Source organism: Rhincodon typus, chromosome 2 (assembly GCF_021869965.1).
Source record: "Rhincodon typus isolate 14 chromosome 2, sRhiTyp1.1, whole genome shotgun sequence".
Classification (NCBI taxonomy): domain Eukaryota; kingdom Metazoa; phylum Chordata; class Chondrichthyes; order Orectolobiformes; family Rhincodontidae; genus Rhincodon; species Rhincodon typus.
In genome coordinates this window covers 79,246,363-79,271,124 of record NC_063333.1, presented here as the reverse complement: position 1 = coordinate 79,271,124, position 24,762 = coordinate 79,246,363, and the positions used below count along the sequence as shown (strand labels likewise).

Sequence of the window (24,762 nt, the reverse complement as noted above, 5' to 3'; positions counted from 1 at the left end):
GGACATATGCACCACACATACATTCGTTAACAATGTAGTATCTGGAAAAAGCACAGGAACTTGCTTTTGCAGTTTTCTGAAAATCAGGAACTTGGTCCATCGGGTGGAATCTTCCCAAACCCTGAACGATAATATCACCTATTACAAACATGCCTTTTCACGACCACGTACAGGGGATTTGACACAGTAGCTAGTGTTTCGTAGCATTCTGTATATTGAAATGTAGGGGTTCCAAACCCAAACTTTAATTGCAATGCAATTGTGAAATGAATCAAACGGACAAGCCGTTTCTCCAAAGTTGAAGTTAGATAAAGTGTTTTAAGTAATCCCGCTCATAAATCATTCCTTTGATTATTTATGAACTATATGTTGCCACATTCAACTTATTTTTCTCGTGATGCCAAATGCTCCAGTCCAAAATCAGTTCCAGAAAACTTGTATTGCGTTTCCTTTCATCCTCCTGTTTTCCCACCTACAGTTAGAAACAAATCTCTGAATAATGCCTACACGTATTCCCATTTACAAATGCCTCGGGGTTTGCGAAATACCTAGTGCTGCTCAGTCCTGGTGCAAAACAGCAGATCCCACTTTCTGCTTTATTCTCTGCTGTAGCTGTGCTAACACCAGACTTTTTTTTCCCCCTCCTAAAATCATAAGCTGATTGATGCCGATCACCAGGGGATGACTCAGAGCCATAAGATCTGGGCGGGAGTAGATCTTCGTTTTTAATAGGTGGCTTTTATTACAATACACATGACGAGCTCACGAGACTTTGGCGAGGGGTTTAGGATGGGTTTGTATGAGGAATACAACAGTTAGTCTCTGCAGTGAGCAAATCAGTCTCTCAACTCGGAGTCTGGTGGAACTGCTAATCCTTTGTCACCATGAGAGATTGCTGTTTGGTCCTCTTTGGAACCGTCTTCCTGGTCATAATCTTCGAAACAGTTGCTCGCAGGCGTAAGATGTGTTTTGTTTTAAATATGTATTGCTTAGCAGCAGGATTTTTGTTAACACAGTTGGGCTTCGTTGAAACATTGCTCTTGTGTTTCGTCTTTGAAAAGATTTGCAAGAAAATGTAGACAGTGTATTTCAAACTGAATGATATTAACCCAACAGGGTGATGTGAAAAAGGCTGGAGAAACTTAGCAGTTCGGCAGCGTCTGTGAGGAGAGAATCGAAATATTTTTTTGAGTCCGATATGAGTCTTCTGCAGAACTAGTGATGCTTTTGGATTTGCAGCCATGCTTTCGTTGCGATGTAGGTTTGAAATGATCTTGGTTGATGAAAAGGCGAGAGCAAAGCTCAGATGTTAAAATTCTGATCTGTTTAAATGCACTCTATCCTAAGACTGCGAGACTCCTTTGATAAAACTAGTGGGTATAATTTTAAGAGATAGTAGGAACTGCAGATGCTGGAGAATCTGAGAAATCAAGGTGTAGAGCTGGATGAACACAGCAGGCCAAGCAGCATCAGAGGAGCAGGAAGGCTGACGTTTCGGGCCTAGACCCTTTTCAGAAAAAAAAAAATTAATTTTAAGGTGAGAGGACAAAGATTTAAAAGGGACCTGAGAGACAACTTTATCACATAGAGGGTGGTTTGTATGTGGAATGAACTGCCAGAGAAAGTGGTAGATACAGGTACAATTACAACATTTAGAAGACATTAGACAGGTACATGAATAGAAAAGGTTTAGCGGGATATGGGCCAAATGCAGGCAGATGGGACTAGTTTATTTTGAGAAACTCAGTCGCCGTCAATGCATTGGACTGAAAGGCTTGTTTCTGTGCTGTATGACTCTATCACTGTAAGTGAAATTTCAATGATGGGATGCCCTCACTAATTTGTCTCCTGCCTCTCCCACTCACTACATGGTGAAAGTCTGGTTTCCACAGCAGGGGTGGTGGAAGCCTGTTTTGTGCTTGGCCCCACTGACTTGGAATACTTTGGCAGTTGTCTCCAAGCCTTCTGGCCTAGAGTGCTTGCCTCATCTTCTTCAGCTTGTACTCTTGCAGATTTTGGAATTCACAGGCAGTAAGATGGGACCAGGCTCCTTTGCAGTGTCCTGAGAAGAAGCTTCTTGCGGGGACATGTATGTCGCTCATTCACCAAAGATCCTTAGATAGCACTTTCCAAATCTACAAGCACTTCTGTCTAGAGGAACAAGGGCAGCAGATACATGAGTACACCACCATTTACTAGTTCCCCTCCAAGTCACTGGCCATCCTGACTTGGAACTATATCACCATTCCTTCACTGTTGCTGGGTCAAAATCCTGTCATTCCCTCCTAATGGCACTGTGGGTCTACCTACAGTACAGGGACCTCAGCAGTTCAAGAAGGCAGCTCACCACCACCTTCTGAAGGGCAACCAGGGACAGGCAGTAGATGCTGTTCAACCAGCAATGCCCACATACATGAGGGAGCATAAAAAAAGCCAATATGTTTACTCTCCAACTAATTTCACAGAGGAGAAACAGATTATCTGGTCATGAAATCTCCAACCCAAAGTATGAATTCTGTTTCTCTCTCCATGGACTCTGCCAGACCAACTGGGTTTCTCCAGCATTTTCTGTGCCTGTATCTGTTCAGGATGCATGAGGGTGCTTGCTCTGTGCAAATTGGCTGCCATGCTTCCAACATGACACCTCTGACTTTAAAAGTATTTCATTCCTTTAAGGGCCTGGAGAAGCCCTGTGAGGTGCTGAAAGGTGCTATATAAATGTAATTCTTTGTTCTATTCTTTTCCCTCTCGATGGCTCTGAAATATTCATGTTGCTGAGTAGACCTCACTTGTCCTATCACAATGTTTACTGTAGTATTATTTTCACTATAAGACCTTTTCATGTCACACCCATGAGAGGTGAGCCAAATCTTCATACAACCTAAAGATGTGAGATGTTGCAATTGCCAATCATTGCTCATCTCTCTAAAGTAACGAGTCTTTGGCTGCAGATAGCCTTGTATGTCAGGGACCCCTGAACCTTAATTTTGAGAACTTCAGCTATGGCATTGCACTGTAATGTGAAGGACATCGAACCTAAAGGTAATGTCCAGAGAATATGCCAGGTGTTGACCTGCCACACATTCTTCAGCACATACATCCACCAAATGGGTCAGAGAATGAAATCAGTGATGTTTTCACATAGTTCCTATGTAGAAGCTTTTCATGGAGTGAAATGGCATTCAAGACACTGTCTCTCGTAGATTAAGTGCTGTCATAGAGGATGAGCAAGTATATTAAGCCAAACTTACAATCTCTGTGCACTCTGAAACATTAAAGGGATAGAGATGAAGTAAGGAAGAAAAGGAAGTTTTCTTAAGATTTGTGTCAACCTGGTGGCTCTCATTTGGCATCAGATCGTAGATGACTCACATATCACGTTGTCATGAATCCTTTCAGAACTATGTAACTTCAGTACCATGCAGCATGAATGTTGCCTTTTATCCCTAATGATGGTGTAAGGCAGTATAGTACTTTAACTTTGGTTCAGCATTTGAACATAAGCATCATTTGAACATAAGCATGGATAATTTAACATTTAATCTGCAAGTGAAAAAAGTGAAAAATGGCAAACCAGCATGTTAGACATATACTTTGCAATAAGCAGGGGACTTCCTGCTAGATGAGCAACTTAGGTATGAAAACAATCAAACAAAGTCTGTACACAGCTCATTCATTCTGGAAGCAGGTGGGAATAAGCTAGCCTGTGGCCTTTCAGGCTCTCTGAAACAATGCTCTGTCCTTCTCTCGTGGATGGGCCTCCTGTTAATCTCCAATCCTTGGCCTGATCTTCAACTTCAGAGGATTGCTGTCACCACCCCAACCCCCAAGTCCATTTTGTTCACTGCTTTCTAGGTGTGATCTGACTAATATCTTGTATGGTATTAGCAAGACTTCCCTATTTTTATACTCCATTCCTGTTTGAAATAAAGACCAAAAGTCCATTTGCCTTCCCCATTACCTGCTGATCCTGAATGTTAGTTTTATTTGTGATTCATGCACAAGTACTCCCAATGCCTCTTTATTGCAGCCTCGGCAGTCTCTCCATTTAAATAATGTTCAGCTGTTCTCTTCTTCCTGCCAAAGTGCATGTTCTCACATTTTCCCACATACTTTTCCATCTGCAAAGTTTTGCCCACTCACTTACTCTGTCTATATCTCTCTGGAGACTGTGTCATCCTTACCACATGCCTTCCACCCATTTTTGTCATTCACAAACTTGGCAAGAATATATTCATTTTCTCCTTCATGTCATTAAATATATACTATCCTTGTGGCACTCCACAAGTCACAAGTTGCTATCCTGAAAATGACCCCTTTTTCCCAACTTACTGTCTTCTATTAGCTAGCCAGTCCTCTATCTCTGCTAATATACTACCCCAACACTATGGGCTGTTATCATGTTAAGCCGCCTTGTATGGTATCTTATCAAGTGCCTTTTGTAGTCCATATATATTGCCTCTACTTTAATCTATTTATTTATCTGTGTATTTATTAACTCATCAAAAATTTAATAAATTTGTCAGGTATGATTTTCCCTTCATTAATCCATGTTGACTCTCCTTGATCATATCATCTATTTCTAACTGTACTACTATTAAATCTTTTAGTACAGACTGGAACATTATTTGCAAATATTTAGGGAGCTTGTGGTGCAGCAATAGTTTCCTTACCTCTGGACCAGGAGGTCTGGATTCACATCCCACCTGCTCTGGAGCTGTGTCACAGCATCTCTGACCATGTTGATTGGGAAAATGTTAGTCTAAAAATATTTTCCCAGTGTCAGACATTATGCTAACTGGCCCGTAGTTACCTGTGTTTTTTTTTTTCCCCCTTCCTTTTTGAAGAAACGTTTATGTTGGTTGTTTTCCAATCCTCTAGCACTTTCCAGGGTTCTTGAAACATTACTGCCAATATGTCCACATTGAGTAGCTACTTTCTTTAATATCTTGGGATACAACCCATCAGATCCAGGGAACCCAACAGCCTTTAGCCCATTATTTTCCTTAGTACCTTTTCTTTCATGGAAGTTAATATATTTATTTCCCCCAACCCGCTTTTTGCCCTTGATTATTTAATATTTTTGGATACTATTAGCATCCTTTACCATGAAGACTGATGCAATGTATTTATTAAATTCCTCTGCCATTTCCTGATTCCCCATTATTATCTCCTGACCTTCATTCTCTGAGGGGTCTATGTTAACTTTGGCCTCTCTCTTCCTTTTGAAATATTTAAAGAATCTCTGTGCATATTTCTGTGCACTTTTTAGTTTAACCTTATAATGTATTTTCTCCCCTTTTTTTGGTTATCTTTGGTTGGACTTTAAAAACTTTCCCAATCCTCTAGTTTACCATTATTCTTTGCTATGCTGTGTTTTTTTTTCTTTCAATTTGATGCTATTCTGGGTTAATCATGATTGTTTTTTCCCGTTCCTAGAATCCTTCTTCCCCCCCACAAAATTATTTGCTACGAACCATGAACTATTTTCTTAAACCTCTGCCATTGATCTTCAATTGTCATTTCTGTTAAACTTCTTTCCCAGTACACTCCAGCCAACTCTGCCCTCATTCCTTGTAATTACCCTTATTTATGTTTAGTATAGTTGTTTCCAACTTGGTCAGCTCAGTAACAGAAGTATATTTGCAGGTTTAAAAGGCTGATGCATCTAGTATATTAGTATCATTGCCTGTTTGCTGTAGTTTGCATTGTTAATTGAGGTGATGCAATAAATCCTGTTTGTTCACTTTCTGCCCTTCTGAAACCCTCCAACGGTCCTTCACTATCAGTGATTGCACTACCTTTTTAACTTTTTGTTCTGATGCCAAAGCTTAGCATGGGAGGTGCAGGAAAAATCATTGACTTGATTTGCTTTGCAACAGAATAGTGCAACCTGCTGGTGCCATGCCAAATTTTATCGTAGTTTGAGATAACAATTTCTGAAGAAGGGTCCAGGCCCGAAACGTCAGCCTTCCTGCTCCTCCGATGCTGCTTGGCCTGCTGTGTTCATCCAGCTCTACACATTGTTATCGCAGATTCTCCAGCATCTGCAGTTCCTACTATCTCTGAAACACATTTGTCGTAGTTTATTTTTCGGTCCAATGCAATTTTCAAAAAATTGAGGCGAACAATTAAAGGCTAATTTGAGTACAAAGCTAATTAGTCATAATGTGTTCAAGAGCCTTGAATGTAAATGGACAGAGCTCTTCTCTGATACTCCACAGTAATCTTCCACTTCTTGAATACTTTGGCTGAAGGCTGACCTGACACACAGAGCTATGGCCTCTGCCAAGGGCAGGACAAGGAGGCAGGCCCCAAATCCAGCCGGAACAGGGATGGAACTGCATGTTTTAGGTACAAATCTGATCCATCCACCCAGTGAGGAATTGTACTGGTTCATTCCACCTCCTAAGGAGAGTGGGTTGCTGTGGCAATACACGATTTTTACATAAATTTGCTGAAGAACTTCTTTCAACACATCTTGGTGTGGTAGAAAGATAAATTCAAACATTGGAACTTCAGAACTGAGTCAGACCATAGCTTTTGATAACCTCAATTTGTAACTTATAAAAATAACAAACACTTCGTAACTACTTCTGCAGTTCCAAACATTGTTAAACTTTTGCAATTGGTCACATTTACAGTGCTAACATTTCACTGCTAAAATCCTGTAGATGTTCAGTCATCTGACAATCACATGTATATGATTAAAGCTTTTTCTTTTGCATAATTGGATTTTATCTCATGATTTTTAACTCAATCATGTTTTATAAGTTCATGGTTATTTATTGTAGATTTCATAGTCATTTCTAGTTACTGAGAGGACATACCTGTTCATCAGACCACTGGCAGAAACATCTGTATCTTTGTTCCCCTATTCTAAACATTAATAAATTTCTTTTCACTGTAGGTATATTGATGCTGCAATCTCCAAGTAGGATTAATAAAGTAGTAAGTTGCAGAAAGTAGAAGTGAGTTAAACATCATGAACAGTTGCTTAGTTGTGGGAGCTAGATGAAGAGAACAGTGTTGATTTACTCTTATGATAATGAACTCAACATTTGACATTATATAATCTTAATTTCTGGCCCCATTCCTGAAGCCTTCACCTATATTGTTGAACTAGAGAGAGATTCTAACATGTGGGTGAGATTGCTGAATATGATTCAGCTGAAGATTTCAAACCACCCTATTCAGATATGGAACTAAGTGGAATTAATGTAAACTGAAATATTTACATATACAATATATTCGTCACATAGAATAAAACTCAAGGGATCTGTTTCAGTGGCTTCAATTACTTGCGCAATCTATTCACACTATTATTCATTTGAGAATGATACTGTGAAAGCTATTGGTCTTGAAATTGGGATGAAGGAAGTCTCAGGTGCTCTTTTTTTTCCCTAAATAGAGAGGCATGAGGCATTCCCCAGAAGTATGGTGCCTCTCTTTCATGAATGGGCTTCACCTGCAAAATTGAGGCTGCTAACTCAGCACCACATTATGCAGTGAAGAAGTCAGTGACAAATTGAATGGCACCTTGATGCTTGTCCATACGATCCACCCTATTCAGGCAGTAACTGTTTTTTAATATACAAGCAAATGTCCAAGAACCTCTAGTGCTTTAAAGCATGACCAGGTCTACAGGCAACAGAGTCAAAGAGGCCCAGTCAAGATAAATATTGAATTATGCCAGTGGAGCACAGCAGATTGCTCTTTCAGACTCCACAAAACTAATGTTGGCCAATGCATTCTGGACCCTCCATCCCCCCACCCCACTGCACCTCACTTGTCTTGCTGGTGGCCACCTTCCTTATTCTGGTAAGCAGCATTAGGCTTGTATTAGTCTTGTTCAACCCAGGGACCTCAAAATTGTGATTGTCTATTCACAACGGATTCAGCCAAAATTGGCCTGTTGAAGTCTAAAATTTGCAATCTGAAGTTGCAAAGGAGAAAACAAGCAGGATTTAGTAAGTCTGTTGAATTCCAAAATATGAGCTGGTTCAATTTTTTGGTTTTCTCCTGGGAAAGAATAACTTAGGTTAAAGCTGACTTAGACAGCAAAGTTGTTATGGGTCTGACAACAGTGTGGTAGACCCAAACTTGCCAGTGGTGGTTATTCTCCATGCAATTGAAAAACAATTTGGCTGGAATGAAATGTATTCAAACAGAAAAGGCACCTCAAAGAGGCTGGGGAAACTGGCTTGCAGCAGGTGGCAGAAAGGCTGGGAATCAACAGAGGAAACTCTACGGGAGGACACCAAAACCTATGAGGGTTTGAGTGACTCCAGAAGGTCATTCAGATCAGCAGGAATTAGAAAATAAGCTGGAAACTGAGGGAGGTTTGGGAGCCCTACTTGGGTCATAAAACCCATGACATTTGGGGTGGCTCAGGGAAGGTAGCTTGAATTAAAATAGGGCTGAAATCCAGCCAGAAGTGTCAGAAAGTGTCAAGGCAGATCCCAAAGAAATTAGAAGGGCTAGAACTAGGCAATTAGCAATAAAAGAAAGCACAAAAAGAGAAGGTTTAAGAAGTTTTTGAAAGTTAAAAGGACATGGTTGCACACCCCAAATTGGAAAATAAAATAGCGAGCCAATTTGGTGCCACCAGAGCCTTTGAATCAGATTCAGAAGGCCTGCACTGCAAGATTCGGTCATTATATTACAGCAAATAGAATTGTAGATAAATTGGTAATACCTGTGTTCCTCAGCACTACAGGCAGTAAAGTTTTTACTCAGAACCGGACCTGAAACATTAACTCTGTTTTTTCCTTCATAGATGCTGCCAGACCTGCTGAGCTTTTCCAGCAACTTTGTTTTTGTTCCTGATTTACAGCATCCACAGTTCTTTCGGTTTTCATCATATAAAAGCTACTGACTGAGAGAAATCTAAATCTTTCCAACGTCTCCCTCAGGACACAGAGCAGGGGGTATACCCTTCAAAGCGTATGTAATGGTGATGGTACAACTGTGGCACCAGGCCACTGAGGTACCCTCCACTCAACCTTCATTATCATTATCGATGTTAGGAAATTGTACCACTACTTATTGGCCACCATTTCATTCTGCTAACGGATTATTGCCCTCTCATGTCCATCGTCGGCCCATACACTGGGTTTCCCTCAATGGTGACCAGTCGGCTGCAGTGGTGGGTCCTACAGTGGTGGACTTGTACCATGTAAAATACAGGCAGTCAGAACAACACGCAAATGCAGGTCCATAGTCCAGACTGCCCCTGCGCTCAAGTGGAGAGCAAGAGAGTGGGCTGAAGAATCTCTCCTCCCAACCAAAGCAATGTGCCTGTGATGGCAGCACAAGTGAAGAATGGTATCAGAAACAATCCCATTTTAAGCTAGGTGATGGATCTTGTCCTATCAGGCAGGTCCTGCAGGTGCCACCCAGAACTCAAGGTATACATGGCCCGGAGGGAGAGTTGTCAGTCAAGGACAGCGTTCTATTATGAGGAATGAGTATGATCATCCCTCTGAACTTAAGATACAAGGCACTTGAGCAGTTGCACCAGGGCAATCCAGGAATGGTGAGGATGAGAGAGTTCCCCAAAAGCTACTTTTGAAAGCAGAATTTGGATGCCCAAATTGAAAAAGTCAGCGTGTGCCAAAACCAGAAATGCACCACCATTGTCACCATTATACCCTAGGAATGGCTCAAGATGCCATGGCAATGTGTTCACATTGATTTTGCTGGTTCCTTTGCTGCTGGCGGTAGTTGATGCTAATTCTACATGGTTGGAGGTGATGATAATGAAGTCCACTTCTGCAGTCCTGACCATTGAGAAAGTGGGCGAAATGTTTGTGAGGTTTGATAACCTGGAGCAAGTTGTCAGTGACACAGCCCTCAGTTTCTCACACAGGAATTTACTGACTACATGAAATGTAATGGCATTAGGCACATTTAGATGGTACCCTATCATCCTTCAGCCAATGTTCTTGTGGAAAGATTCATGTAATTGTTTAAAGCACTCATTGAAAGCATTAAAAGGGGAGAGGTCACTGACCGTGTACCAAAACACACCACACCTCATGCTACTATACCCATGTGACCAAGTACTGACCTGGATCTACAACACAACTGGCAAGTGGATACCTGCCAAGGTCCTGGCCCAAACAGGTCTCATATACACATGGTTCAGACGCAGGGTGAGACTGTGGGACAATGGCATGCTGACCAGCTGCTAGTGGCACACTGCCAAATGCTGAGACCAACCATCACCGCAGAGCCTCAAGAAGGAGCCTCTATCTTACTTCCTAAAGGCAGCACACCATCCCTGGAGTATCCCACAGCAGCCAGTGAGGATATCACCTTTGTGGAAGAGATTGTCTAGATGCCCCCTAGGGATGAGCCTCTTTACCTGAGATTCCTAGAAATAAAGATCGTTAAAATGCTTGGATCCAGTACATGGATTATAGAACTGGGATGTGAAAAGTTAAGACTTAGGAATGTGACGCAGTCCAGTGAACAAATCTAACTGCTAGTCCTAAAGCAGGTTTTGAATCTGGTTAAGACAAGACATAAATTCAGAATGTGTGTGTTATTGCCCCAATTTTCACCTGATAGTGGAACACTTGTTGCAAACAAAAGGAGAAATATTATTTATATCCGTTCCGTGTGGAGAAAAGGTATTAGGAGAATGGCAGACATGGCCTATTGATATTCAATATCTATCATCTAATTTTAATACCTGAAAGTGATTTCTAAAATTAGATAAATACTGACTGAAAATGGCTGCCATTATCACTTGATCACAATTGAAGAAAGCCTTATGAAAACAGTTTGAAATGAACAAAACTCATCTGCATTGAAATTACCACTTTATCCAAAGACAGTTATAACAATTAAGTTAGCATCCAGGAATTTATACCTCTTGTTTAACTTACACTTGCATGATAGGTACACGCATTGGTAGATAAATGTTGCCTGTGGAGTATTCAGCTTGGAAAGACAACAGAGCCAGACTCAGGAATGTACAAATGAACCACACATCAGTAGTTTGCTGGCAGAGCAAAGAGAGAAGAAAATTGATTCATAACAATAGATCAGGGAGGCTTGCTTTCCCTCACCATCCCTCTCACTCCCACTTTGCCCAAACATCTCTCAAAATAAATGGCATTTTAAAGGCAGCCATTCACTCAGAACTGAATTGTACAGTTTCACCACTGGTGAGAAACAAGAAAACAGCAAAACAGTCACAGACTCAGGTTTCACTCTCTTAACTCAAGGAATCTAAGAACTGTTAAAGCACATTTGTTCTTATCTTTTTGTTTAAACTGGACACCTTCCACCTGTCTTCATTTAAACTTATTACCCAGGTTTGTGAGAGTTTGATGTCATGTTTTATTATTATTTTGTGGCTGTAGGTTAAAATGTTTTTTCTTCCACTCAAGAAAACCTCGTAATTGGCACCTTAATTTCGGTCTAGTTAAATGAGTTTAAATTGAAAGGTGATAGCTGTGTGCTAAAAAGAAATAAAGGTATTTGTTGTAATTGACTGAGAAGAGAACCAATTCCCCTTTCTCATTTGATCATAACACTTGATTCCCACATGAAGAAAGGCAGCTTAAGGGGGACAGTTGATGTATGTGGGTTTTCATGGAACCAGGCACAATATCAGTACCCACTAATAATGAAGAAATATTTGAGGGTCCAGTGTTGCATGCTGAAGCTGGGGAAGCACTCAAGCTTAGGCCAGCTGCTCCAAAGGCCCAGTGCGGAAAGACCATGGCTAAGGTCTCCCTCCAAGATCTGCTGAGGGATTGTAAAGCCACTTGGGCTATATGCAGCTAAAACTATTTGACATGAAATGTAAATGTACATTGCAAATATAACCTGTAGTAGGAAGTGTAGTGAAGTACCCCAGAGTACCCGATAATATACTGGGCTACCACATAGTTGAGTTTGGGGTCGGGGGGATATTCATGATGCCTCCTCCCTTTGTTAGTTGTTTAAATTCCCAATACATTTCATGACTAATGTGGCAGGACTGCAGAGTTTAATATGATCTGTTCATTGTGGGATTGCTTTGCCATGTCTATTGCATGCTGCTTCCATTGCCTACTATGTGTGTAGACCTGAATTGACACATAATTTTTTTTAGCTATGCCTATGCTTCTCCTTTCATGTCTTCTTGCACTCTTCATTGAGCCAAGGTTGATACCATGGCCTGATGGTGGTGGTAAAGTGAATGATGTGCCATGCTGTGATGTTACAGATTATAGTTTAATACAATTTTGCTGCTGATGATGAGTCACTGTGCCTTGTGAATGTCTAGTGTTCAGATGCTTGATCTATGTTTTATAGAGCCTTCACTGTCTGAACTGCAGGTCTAGTGAGTACCATGTATTCAGTGTTCTGTCTAAACCCTTAGCTGGTAGCCACATGAGCATTTCTATGTAAATCCTACTGAAGTCAGCTCCTTTAAGTTACTGCATACATGCAGTTGCACACAGAAATTTTAAAGGGTTGTCCACGCTTAAAGAAAAAATGAACAAACACAATAAAACATATTTCAGTTTATGCAGTAAATTTTGCAGGTACAATACTAAATCATTAACTTAAATCACTGATCAAGAATATGTTATTAATCTCATTGGATTAATAATCAAATAATTGGTTAAATTGTTATATTGGAAAAAATCCAGTTTATATGACTGTTTTATGATTTGTAAAATTCTAAGAGAAATTCATCTGAGCCCATTTTTAGGCCAGGAATCAACATTGTTGATGCAATGAGGCTCCTTCCAGGATGGCTGACACTGGCTTGAAATTGGGTCTTGGGCAACATTTCAAAAATGTAATCCCTTCTCTTGGTTCTCCATTTTTAAAAAATCAAAGCAGCTAGTTCTTGTGTTTCATTCATGCAGAGAAACTTTAATGGGGAACAGCATGAGATAGTGTAATTTCTCAGATGTCATACGAGAGGAATTAGGAAGTCACTATTAGCATATGCAAAACCACCTGACACTTATACAGGACCAAAATGGAATTGCACATTTTTCAGACTTCATTGGGGCACCAAATATACAAAATTTGAAACTTTGCTCTATTTTCTGCAACAATGATCAATTCTTTCCCTGAATTCTTAGGTTCACAGGATAGTATCAGCATGCTAAAATATGTCTTTGTTCTTCAAAGACAGGAATAATTAAATTAGTAATAGTCCTCTTGGTTTTAATAAAACCTAATAAACTGAAAATTCTGACTTACTAACCAATAATGTTGAAATTTGATTTATCTTTGAACATGGAACATGTAATGTCCCTTGCATTATAAGCTAGAATCATAGAATCCCTACAGTGTGGAAACAGGCATTCGGCCCATCGAGTCCACACCAACCCTCCAAAGAGCATCCCACCCAGTCCCACACCCCCTACCCCTGTAACCCATGGCTAACCTACCTAACCTGCACATCCTTGAACACTATGGCAATTTAGCATGGCCAATCCACTTAATGTGCACATCTTTGGACTGTGGGAGGAAACCAGAGCACTCAGAGGAAATCCACACAGACATGGGGAGAATGTGCAAACTCCCTACAGACAGTCGCCCAATGGTGGAACTGAACCCAGGCCCCTGGCGCTGTGAGGCAGCAGTGCTAACTACTGAGCTTCCGTACCAGCCAGAATAATTTAGTGATGCTAATGTTTGTAATTAATTCCAAAATGTTTTAATTTTCCCTGGGAGACTGTGTGAGAAGGTTTCCTCCATTCACTTTTGGACATGAATACATTCTTTGAAATTCAGTTTGTAGTCTCAGTTATCATTTTGTAGCTTGAACCATATCTCTGTATCCGTTTTTCCCTTTTTCAATTTATTTGTTTTCTCTTTCAGGAGGAAAGGTCGTGGCCCACTTGAGCAATGATGGGCCTACACTGGTTAGAGCGAACGTAACCTTTAATGTGGTGCTTAAATTACCTAGATGTCAAAAAGAGGATGATAATGGTGACATTGTTTATGACATAAACTGCAAAAATGGTAAACCATTATGTGCATATGTATATGTGATATGTAGGATAAACCTCAATTGATTAAATTCAGTGGATTCAATCACTTACACAATCCATTTGCACCATTATGCATAACTTGAGAAGGATAGAAATTGAAGGATGCCCATAATTGGACACTTAAGAAATGATGACTGTTGGGTTCTGCTTTCAAATAGTGAGGCCAAGGCACTGCTGTGTAAGGCCTTGTGTCTCACTTCCATGAAGAAGGCAACCTGTAGATAAGAATAGGTGGCTCAACTGGAAAGCATCTTTAAAGGTTGGGTCATTGCTGGTATCAGTTGCCATTTATGGAAGAGTTCTAAACTTTTACCAGCCGCAATGAATTTCCTTAACCACTCAACTACAACTACAAGTCCCCTTCAACTATAATTGTTGACTTCTGGACAAGAGAAATTGACCATAAGTTGGTTTTGCTACGTTGTTAAGTAAAGGAAATCAACTGAACGATGCCACTGGGAAGTAGCTAATATAATACCCATGGTTATAAAGGACAGAACATTAAAACTGGTAATGGCAGACTAATTAAAAGTAAATAAAATGAAACTAAACATCTAGGCAATCATATGATAATTACAGAGATTGGTTAACAACAATCTATCAAAGATATTAAGAAATTATTGGGGAAAGGCAGAAATATGGAGTCAAAATGCAGATCAACCGCAATCTCATTGAATTGTAGAAGAGGCCAGAGGGGTTAAAGGCCTACTCCTGTTCCTATTGGTGAAATCTTGCAGATGTATTAGAGCTTTTGTCTGCTGGCTGGAAAGATGGCATGAAATCCATGTTGCCTTATTTGGAGAATGCCCACCAAATCGTAAGCCTATCAGGCAGTTGAGAGACAGCTGATGGCCCTTTCCCGGGGATCAGGACCCTAGGGGAGGTCCTTGCTACCTGACTAATCAAAGACCAGCAGCTGTTTCTCAACATTATCACTGGAGAGGAGCCAGACCAACAGCCAATTGAGTCGCAGAATGACCCAGCTGCAGGTAGGTAATGGCGGGAAGGGTTTCACTGTATCAGGGTTGCATGAAGGGCAGCATGCCCAATGGGGTGGCTGTAAGTATTCTGCCTTCCCCTCATGCCCACCCAGGGAACGAAGCCTCCCAGGAACCCCTTTTCCCTATAGCCATTGAAGATGAGGCTCTTAAAAGTGTATTTAATTGTCTAAGGACCTCAATTGATGGCAAGCAGGATGGCCAACCATGGGTGTTGCTGCCTTGCTACTGTGTGTGTTCAGCTGCCATTTTTCCACATGATAAAATGCCTATGTGTCTCTAAACACACCACTAGTGAGGATACATGATTCTTCCCTTTGTTTCCCTTTCTGTTCCTTTCTTTCCCCTTCTCCCTTGAACATGTGAACATATGAATATGAATTTTCAGCATGGTTTCCCCAGTGATCCTAAATGCTGCATCTTAAAGGAGCAATCTTCCAACTATGAATCTAGTAAGTAGCTGGATGCCGGGATCATGATAAGGATCACCTTGATGCATCGACTAAGCAACGCACCAATATGAATTCAGGTGCAAGACCTCAACATCCTTTGCTACATCCTCAAGTCATGAGGGAAAAAGTCAATATTTGAAATGAAAATCATAAATACATTTTTTCATACTCCATTTTGATATTGTTACAAATAATTTTAGTATAACATTCCCCTAGACAGACATATTGAATTAAATGATGCCAATAAGTTATGTGATTTAAAGGACTTACATTTTCAGTCAAACTAAGATAGAATTAATATTAGTTGACAGACCTTGAACATCATTTAAGCAGCTGATTACAGACTGAAGTAATGAAGACAGTTGTTTTAATGCTGAAATTCACGAGAAAATGTTGTTCATGAACAGATATTACCCTATGATTACAGCAATAGGTTGTCCCATGAGAACAGCTTGAGAAGCTTGTCTCATGACAACAGCTGTATTGGTGACTTGCCATTCAGTTCTCACACAGCATGGATCCATGAATCAGGTTAACTATTGTCAATTGTGGCATCTCCTGTATTGGCAAGTAATATTTCAGTCAAACTTGAAAGATCCAGTTGGTTCTTTAAAAGTGGGAGAACTCCATCCAACAGCATATCCAACTCCTGAGTATGGGACTGCAGCAAGTAAGATGATCAATGGAATATATCTATAAGGAGTATTTTGAACATTATACAATTTTGCAGGTTAATATGTACTTTAAGATGGTTATCTCCACATTATTTATCGGTTAGATGTACAGTGTCTAGGAATAACGTACTATGGACACAATGAATCTGGTAGACCTAATTTTGAATATGTTGTAGTCATCAATGGGCAGCCTTCAATTTGTTTAGGATATTATTTATATATGAAATATGGCAATTTAGCAGAGTGTTAACCCACTCATCAAATGTACCACATAATTCCGATGTATAAAACATTCTTCCAATCTGTTATTTTGTTTCTGATCTGTCGTAATGACAATTTTAAAATCATGTATTCCATTGCATGTATTCAATAGTATCTTCAAATCATGATAATTTATTGGAAGGAGAATGTAAATTTCTAAATATGATTCCCATATCAGTCACTAATGCCAGTGTTTATTTTCTAGCATCTTCATTCTTTCCTGGTCAATATGTATATAACTGGAGTTCCTGGATTGGTGAGTGTGGTTGGTTTAACTGCGCCAAGTTTACCAAATACAACATCTTCCCAGATGGCCGTCCTTTTCCTAGACAAATGGATTGGTGGCATAAGAACTTTGTCTATGTTTGGCACACACAAGGTTAGTACAATAAGATTTCCTTCAAATGTGAAGAGATCCCTTTAAAGACTTTGCTGACCATATCTCTTTCAAATATAGGCCAATACTATCAAAATATTGGGCGATCCAGTATGACCCTCTCTATCAATACAACCAACATCACATTGGGTGATCATATGATGGTTGTGTCTGTCTATCGAAGAGATCATCATGGAAAAAAATACATTCCAATTGCAACAGCAAGTGGCCCATACACGGTTACAGGTGAGGTTGTGTTTGGGATAACCTACCTATTAATCAATAGTTTCAGCAGTTTTGGTACCCTGACAAAAATAGAAACAGTTTGGTATTCACTCTTATAAGGTTTGTGTAAAACAAGTTGCAATTTTATAAAATTGAGGCACTAATTGTGAGGATCCACTTGCATGTGTGTTTATTTAACTTGATAAAGCTTGTAAAATTTGTAAGGCCTTGTGTGATGATTATGAAAAAGCTGAAAACTATGGTACAGGGCCATATGATGTACAGTTTTAGTCTCCTTATCCAAGAATGGATATACCTGCTGAATAGAGAATACAACAAAAATTCACTCACTTGATTCCCTGGGAGAAAGGACTGTCCAATGAGGAGAGATCAAATTTGAGCACGCTAATATTTCCTAGAGTTTGGAAGATTTCATTGACTCACTTTAAACTCTTAAAGAGTTTAATAGGGTACATGCTGGAAGGATATTTCCACTGGCTGACGAGCCTAGAACTAGGGATGAAGTCTCAGATTATGGTCAGTCATTTAGAACTGAGATCAGGACTTTTTTTCTCATTTCAAAGGGTTGTGAATGTTTGGAAATCTGTACCCAAATGGCTGTGGATGCTATGCTGTTGAGAATATTTAAGATAGAAATTGATACATTTTTGAATGCCAAAGGAAGATTTGGAAGTGGGTGTTGTTGGGAAAGGTGGAGGTGAGATTGAAGACAAACCATGATATTCTAGAATAGTGAAGTAGATTCAAAGGTTTAAACACTTTTACACCTATTTCTCATGCTAGACAGTAGTATGAAATTTGTGATAGTGAATTGGCAACTCCTTTTATTACTTGTTCATGGGATGTGGGTATCATTGATAAGACCAAATTTATCACCAATCCTAATTGGTGATGAGCTGGCTTTTTGAACAACTGCAGACGTATAGCATAAGCACATTCTACAAAGCTCCAAGGAAAGAAGCTTTTCTAAAATATTCATTTAGCAACCGTAGGTGAAGGAACAGTAATATAGTTCCAAGTCAGGGATCATGTTCCTATGAACAGAAACAGAAATTGCCAGAAAAGTGCAGTGTGTCTGGCAGCATCTGTGGAGAGAAATCAGAGTTAACATTTCAGATCTAGTGACTGTTCTTCAAAACTGATATTCCTGTGTGTCTGCCGCCCTTGTTCTTCTAGATGATAGTGGTTGTGAATTTGGAAAATGCTGTTGACAGAACCTTGGTAAATTTCTGCAATGATTTTGCAGATGGTATGCATTGCTACCGCAGTATGCCAGATTTGGAAGGAATGGCATATTGGATTCTTATCAAGTGGGCTGCCTTGCCCTGGACTGTATCAAAGTTCTTGAATATTCAAGCTGAACTCCTCCAGCCATGTTAGGAGTTTTTCATCACATTCCTGACATACTTTGTAGATGATTGAAAGTCTTTGGAGAACCAGGAGATGAGTTAAAAGCTGCAGAATTCCTAGCCTTGGAGCTGATCTTGTAGCCACTGTGGCAAATATGACCAGCATTAGTTGTGTTTCTGATCAGCTGCGGCACTGCCACAACCATTCTTCCTTCTCCCCAAAGGATATTGACGATAGGTAAATTAACAGTGGTAACTCCTGTTGAATATTGAGGAGGGCTGTTCAGATTCTCTGTTGTAGGAGATGATCTTTGCCTGTCCCAAATGTTACTCGTCATTTTATCAGCCAATCTTGAATCTTGCTTCATAAGGGTATGATTGGTCTCATTATATTACATATAGAACTTAAACACTGCGTCAGCATTAGCAGAACTCCCCACTTCTAACGTTATGATGGAGGGAAGATCATTAATGAAGCAGCTGAAGATGGTTAGACCTAGGACATGACTATGAGGAACTGGGGCTCTTGTGGCAGAGTGATAATGTCCCTAACTCAGAGCCAGAAGATAGGTTCAAGTGCCACCTGCTCTAGCGGGGTGTCATAACATCTCTGAACAAGTTGATATAGAAAATATCCACTCTGAAGAATTAGGGCTCCTGTGGGATATTTGTAGTGCCTCTACCTCTGAGCACCGAGAACTGGGTTTAAGTTCCCACCTGCTCCAAAGATGTGTAGTAATATCTCTGAAAAGTTGATCAGAAAATATTTTACTCTGAGGAACTAGGGACTCTTTGGCACAGTGGTAATGTTCCTATCTCAGAGCTAAGAGACCCAGATTCCAGTCCCAACTGCTGTAGAGGAGTGTCATAACAACTTTGAATAGGTTGATGTAGAAAATATCTGCTCTGAGAAAATCCAGCAGTATATTCTGGGACTGAAATGATTGCCATCAAACAGCCATAATTGTCTCCGTTTGTGTTAGGTATTAATTCAATCAATGATGATGTTGTCCCTAATATCCTGTAACTTGATTTTACGTGGGTTCTTTGATGTCACATTTGGTCAAATGCTACCTTGATGGCAAGCGCATCTCCATTAATATCTCTCCTGATTTCCATTAAAGTCACTAGAAAATAGATTGTTGATTTGCTATCACCTTCTTCACACTATCACACCAAGCCAAAATTACCCTAAAAGTTAAGCAAAAATATGTATGAAAATAAAATTAAAAGAATAGGAATAATTAAATGAAACCATTAGAATTACAGGATAAAGTTCTGATAGTTTTTGGGAAGCTCACAAAGCACTAAAGTCCATGAAAATCTTTGACAAGGCTATGAGAGCAAAGAATTTCAGTGTTGCGGCTAATATGATTCTGTATTTCCAAACAATACCTTCTTTCTAAATATTGTTAATTGTCACAGGGAAAAAAAATTGTGAGAATTTCAAATTTGCAAAGGATATGTGACTTCATAAAATGTGTTTTTTTTTCAGATCGTATTCCAACATATGTGCATATTTCACAAAAAAACAATCGCAATACCACTGATAGCATCTACATCAAGGACCTAGATGTTATCTTTGAAGTTAAACTTCATGATCCCAGCAAATATCTGAAAAATGCTGCCATATCCTATAGTTGGGATTTTGGTGATGGACGTGCTGTTTTATCAAAAAGTCCAACTGTTCGTCACAAATACACTAGTTCAGGGAATTTCAAACCTAAATTGATTGTTGAAGCAATCCTATCAGTTTCCTGTAGCTCCATTATACCAACTACATTGAGCCCAACTACTGAACAGGGCACTACAACCGAATTGAGCACTACGGTTAAATCGAGTACTACCACTGAACAGAGCTCTACAACTGACCAGAGTCCTACCACTGAACAGAGCCCTACCACTGAACAGAGCCCTACAACTGAACGGAGCCCTACCACTGAACAGAGCCCTACCACTGAACAGAGCCCTACAACTGAACAGAGCCCTACAACTGAACAGAACCCCACAACTGAACTGAGCCCTGTGACCAATGTAGATGCTACAACTGGTACGTTTTTTTTTACAATAATCCATACAGTGCCAAAAGGGAATAATGTAGTCAAATGTTTAATACAACGCTTTTAATTCAGAAAATTTGAAAAAAAATGTAAAAGTATTAAAATTTGGTTATATTTCCTGGATACCAGTTACAAGATAAACTTTAGCATGGATTCTCCTGCCAGACCAGTGCACCTTTGGAGGATGAAAAGAGAAATGCTGGAAAATAAGTGTAAACATTTACACCATTCCTTTAGCATTTACATTGCTTTTCTGCCAAAGGTACAGTGGGCAGTTGGGAAAACCTCATTGAATTCTGAAATTTCCAAGGATTCTCAACTGTTTATGATATTTGCATGTATTTATCTATCTTTATTTTCAATGGTGTTGTACATGGGGATTCAAGACCAAGTGTTAAAACATCAGATAAAGCAGGATTAGGCAATACAACACAATTGGAACTGGATTTGTAGTTGTTAGTCTGACCCTGTTTTAAAGTGATGTATTCTGTCATCTGCTGTTCATGTTTCTGTTATGAATCATTTGTCTATATTTGAGGTGGACACTGTTCAAACTTGCCATCTTGTTATTTGTGAAAGCACTAGAGCACACCCACTGGCAGAACAATGTAATTACAATTTTCAGGTTTACGAGGCAGTTTCTATTAAAAATCTGTACATGGTGGTTTATAACAACAGGAAGTACAAACATACTTTTATTATATACTTAATCAATCACCCATGAGTCTTGAAAATAGGGGGCTATAATTGTATGCAGAAATTAAGGCAGATAATGGAAAAAGGAGGAGGATGAAGTGGGAGTAGGAATGAAGGGAAGTTACAAAATGAGAAAGACAGAATGCAGGAGAAGAAGGATGAGATGTGAGAATATGGAGGCGGTGATAAGTGGATGGGGTGGAAACAGCTAGAGAGAAGGACACAAGAAGTAGGTGTGAAGATAGAAAGAAATGAAGAGAAAGCACAGAAGTGGATGCAGGAAAGAAGGATGAAGAACATGGGGAGGAGTTAGCAAGGACGAGAGATTGAGGTAAAAGGAGAGATAGGGAAGGAATGGGATTTGAAGAAGCAGTGGAGGTGGAGAGGAGAAAAGGAAAGAGGTGGTGAGAAGAATGGGACAAGGAAGGGAAGAAGAGGAGTTGACAGGAGAGGGGAGGGGGGAGGAGAGAGAAGGAAAGAGAAGAAGGCGATGAGAAGTTAAACTTTTGTGAAAGGACAAGGAAGGACACATGAAAGTGGAAAAGAGGAAAGGAAGGGATGAAAGGGGAGTTGGTGTATATGTGGTGGGTGAGGAGAAGGGTTGAGCGCATAGTTCAAATTGGATGGGATAATATAAATATTCCCATTTAGCCTCTTCTCCCTTCCATCTTCAATTCCTCAGATTCCCCCTAATTTCCTTGTCCCTTTCCTATCCAACCTCAACCAACTCTTTCACCAATTCTTCCTTTCTTTAGCTGTCTTTTCTTCGCTCTTTTTTTTGCCTTCCTTCTGATCCTAATTTTCCTTATATACGACGACCTTATGTATGACAATACTTATGCTCAGTTCAAATCTCCTTTATCCCTCCTAAACTTGTTCGCTCAAAAATTCCAACATCTTGTTACTTCTCTTGCTTCTGTGTCAGCAAAAGCAACTACCCTCCCGAGAACCCACTAAGCTACAAGACCTACATCTTCTACAACAGATTCCTATTAGTGACAAGGGAAAGAGGCAAAGGTAGAGGTCTTAACACGGCATATGAAGCAAAAATGATCAAGATAAACCTAATTCCAATAGCTCAAAAGAAAATAAAAATACAAAAATGCTGATAATGTGCAGCAGGTCCAACAATTTCTGAAAGGAGAAAGGACATGCAGTCATTCAAGTATAGATCCTTTACTAGAATTGGAAATGGGAAGATAAGTGAGTTCAGCGTTAGAACTGAAGACAGACTGTGGGTGTAGAGATCAAGTGTTAGGAATACTGGTCGTTGTCAGAAAAAGGTCTTACAGGTAAATAGGGAAAACTATAAGGTTAGTAGTTAAAATAATGAAAAAGTTGAGTGAAAAGAGTAGCAATTGTTATCAGGGTTGAAATCATTTGAAAAGTAAGATGACAACAATGATTATGGCCAGTTTTAGAAATTAAATTTAACTTCCACCAGCTTTCAAGGGCTTTGATCCTATGTCACCAGGACATTAGTCTGGGGACCTGAATTACTGTTGCAGTTACATGACCACTGCATCACCCTCTCCCTCTAAATCCCAAACAAACTAATACAATCAAAGTTAACATTTCGGGTCTGGTGCCCCCTTCCGTCACCGAACCCGAAATGTTAACTCTGTCTTTTTCTTCTCAGAAGCTGCCAGACCTGCGGGGCTTTGTTTTTGTTCCTGATTTACAGCATCCACAGTTCTTTCAGTTTTTAATACTAAATCAAGGTTAGGGGACAAAATTATCTTCACACATTGAGGGACCCAATGGTATTCTTGGAGCCTCTGCTCAGAGGGAGAATGGCCAGCCACACCCAATCACACGGTAGCCAGTGAACAATTAAATGTGCAGAAGCAAAGACCCTGGCCAAATATGTGGGAGGGATAGACAGGGAGTCCCTGGCTCCACCATTACAGAGTCAAGGATTCAGATCCGTATTTGAATGGCACTGAGGTAGCCATGCACACTTTCCATCCAGCAAGAATGGATCTGCTGGCATGTACACAGTGACAGATATCTCATTCCTGCTGAATCGTGCCATAAGCCTTTCCAGTGTATCACTTCATTGCCCTTTCCCTGAAAGGTGACACCCCCTTCATTCTTGACCAACTATCAATCACATTAGAGCTTTCCTTAGCACCATCAATCAGCTTCCTGGTACATTGGAACTGCCCCCACCCTGTACCTCTGCCAAGCCTGATTACCCTTGACCTTGACATTCAATCCGTCATCCTCGACTTTTCTTCTGTCACCATTGCCCTTTATTACTTGCAAATCTTAGGCCTTCACCGTTGACCTTCCCAATGTAACCCTTGATATCCGCACATCATGCTTCAAACATCACCTATCAATATTGCAGTCCCTCACAAGCTCTGATAGGGCTGCCAGTGCCCTCCTTCTCATGGTCAGCCATGCCTCCTTTCCTGTTCACAGCTGTCACCTGATTTCAGTGTATCAATACCTCCTCTCCCCTAGTTTACAAAACTCTGCCTTCAAGAAAACCAGTTACTAATCAGTCCACATCCGTCAGTGTGACTCCTTTGCTTGCTGCACGCCAGCTTTAACTAGCATTTAAATCTGAAAGCTTGTCCTTATCAAATGCTGCATGCTTAATTCCAAAGGTACAATTTACTCAGGTGGAGTTGTGTTTTAATGAGTGTTCATGACATGTTAATATATTAAAAATAGGTTTCTGTTACCTGTCATTGGAAAGCACAATCTGTTGTCAGTCCACCAGAAACTCCATAACCAACTTTCATCCTGAAATCAGTATATTGACATTTTGTTCCTTGCTGAATTAACTGCTTCCTCCAGTCTCATTTCCCACTCTCAGGAACATCACAATATTCCATTGAGGAACACACTGAAACTAGGATAAACAAAATAACCACAATAAAAAAGATAATGATATTAACAATGATAGATCCCCAGGATTCGTTTCCATTCCATGAGTTCAAAACACAAAATGAGAACAATGCCATAATTATAATCTGTCAAAGTCCTCTTGACTCAGTAACTATTCCTTGAAGTTGGAAACGTGTACATGTTATTTTGTTGTTAAGCAAGATGATAAAGGGAATTATTGTCCAGTTTCTTAACATCATTTGTCAGAAAATTGCTAGTCTATACTTAAGGATAAACTGACTGAAAACCTTAAACATTGTGAGCTGATCAGGAAGAGCCAGTAGAGATTTGTGAAGAGTAGATTATGCTTGACAAATCCAAGTGATTTTTTTGAGAAAGTGGCTGAATTTGTGAACAGGGAAATTTCTATGGTTGTTATTTGTATGACGATGTTAGTAGTGACTATGATACATGGACGGTACATTGGCACATGATGGCTTTGGAAGAAATAAACTCCAGTTACCAGCTTCTTCTTCACTCTGAAAGTAGCATATTTGGCATTACTGTCACAAACACATTTTACCAACAAGCTGATAAACTGAGAAGGAGGATCTCAAAGTGTTAAATTGTGTATAGTTGCTGTGGTGGGGTAATCCCAGGATGGCAGTTTCCCACATTATTCTTGCAGAGACAGATGAGCACTTCTGCTGTACCTGGGCCAATAAAACAATGTCAGCACTTGCCTCTGTTTTGCTTTAAGCTGTGCTTTATTGAGCAGAGTAATTACATGAGGC

The 24,762-nt window shown here is 40.0% G+C and overlaps 1 protein-coding gene across 1 annotated transcript in view; it reads left to right on the top strand.

Annotated features, from left to right (window-relative positions):
- The first annotated feature begins 812 nt into the window (after nucleotides 1–812).
- Nucleotides 813–24,762, top strand: part of gpnmb (glycoprotein (transmembrane) nmb) — a 40,588-nt gene continuing 16,638 nt past the window's right edge. Inside the window, exons 1-5 of the mRNA XM_048606624.1 lie at nucleotides 813–957; nucleotides 13,846–13,989; nucleotides 16,609–16,782; nucleotides 16,861–17,025; nucleotides 19,870–20,424. Of these exons, the coding sequence (XP_048462581.1) occupies nucleotides 885–957; nucleotides 13,846–13,989; nucleotides 16,609–16,782; nucleotides 16,861–17,025; nucleotides 19,870–20,424 (1,111 nt within the window). The 5' untranslated portion in view covers nucleotides 813–884. The remainder of the gene's footprint in view (nucleotides 958–13,845; nucleotides 13,990–16,608; nucleotides 16,783–16,860; nucleotides 17,026–19,869; nucleotides 20,425–24,762) is intronic.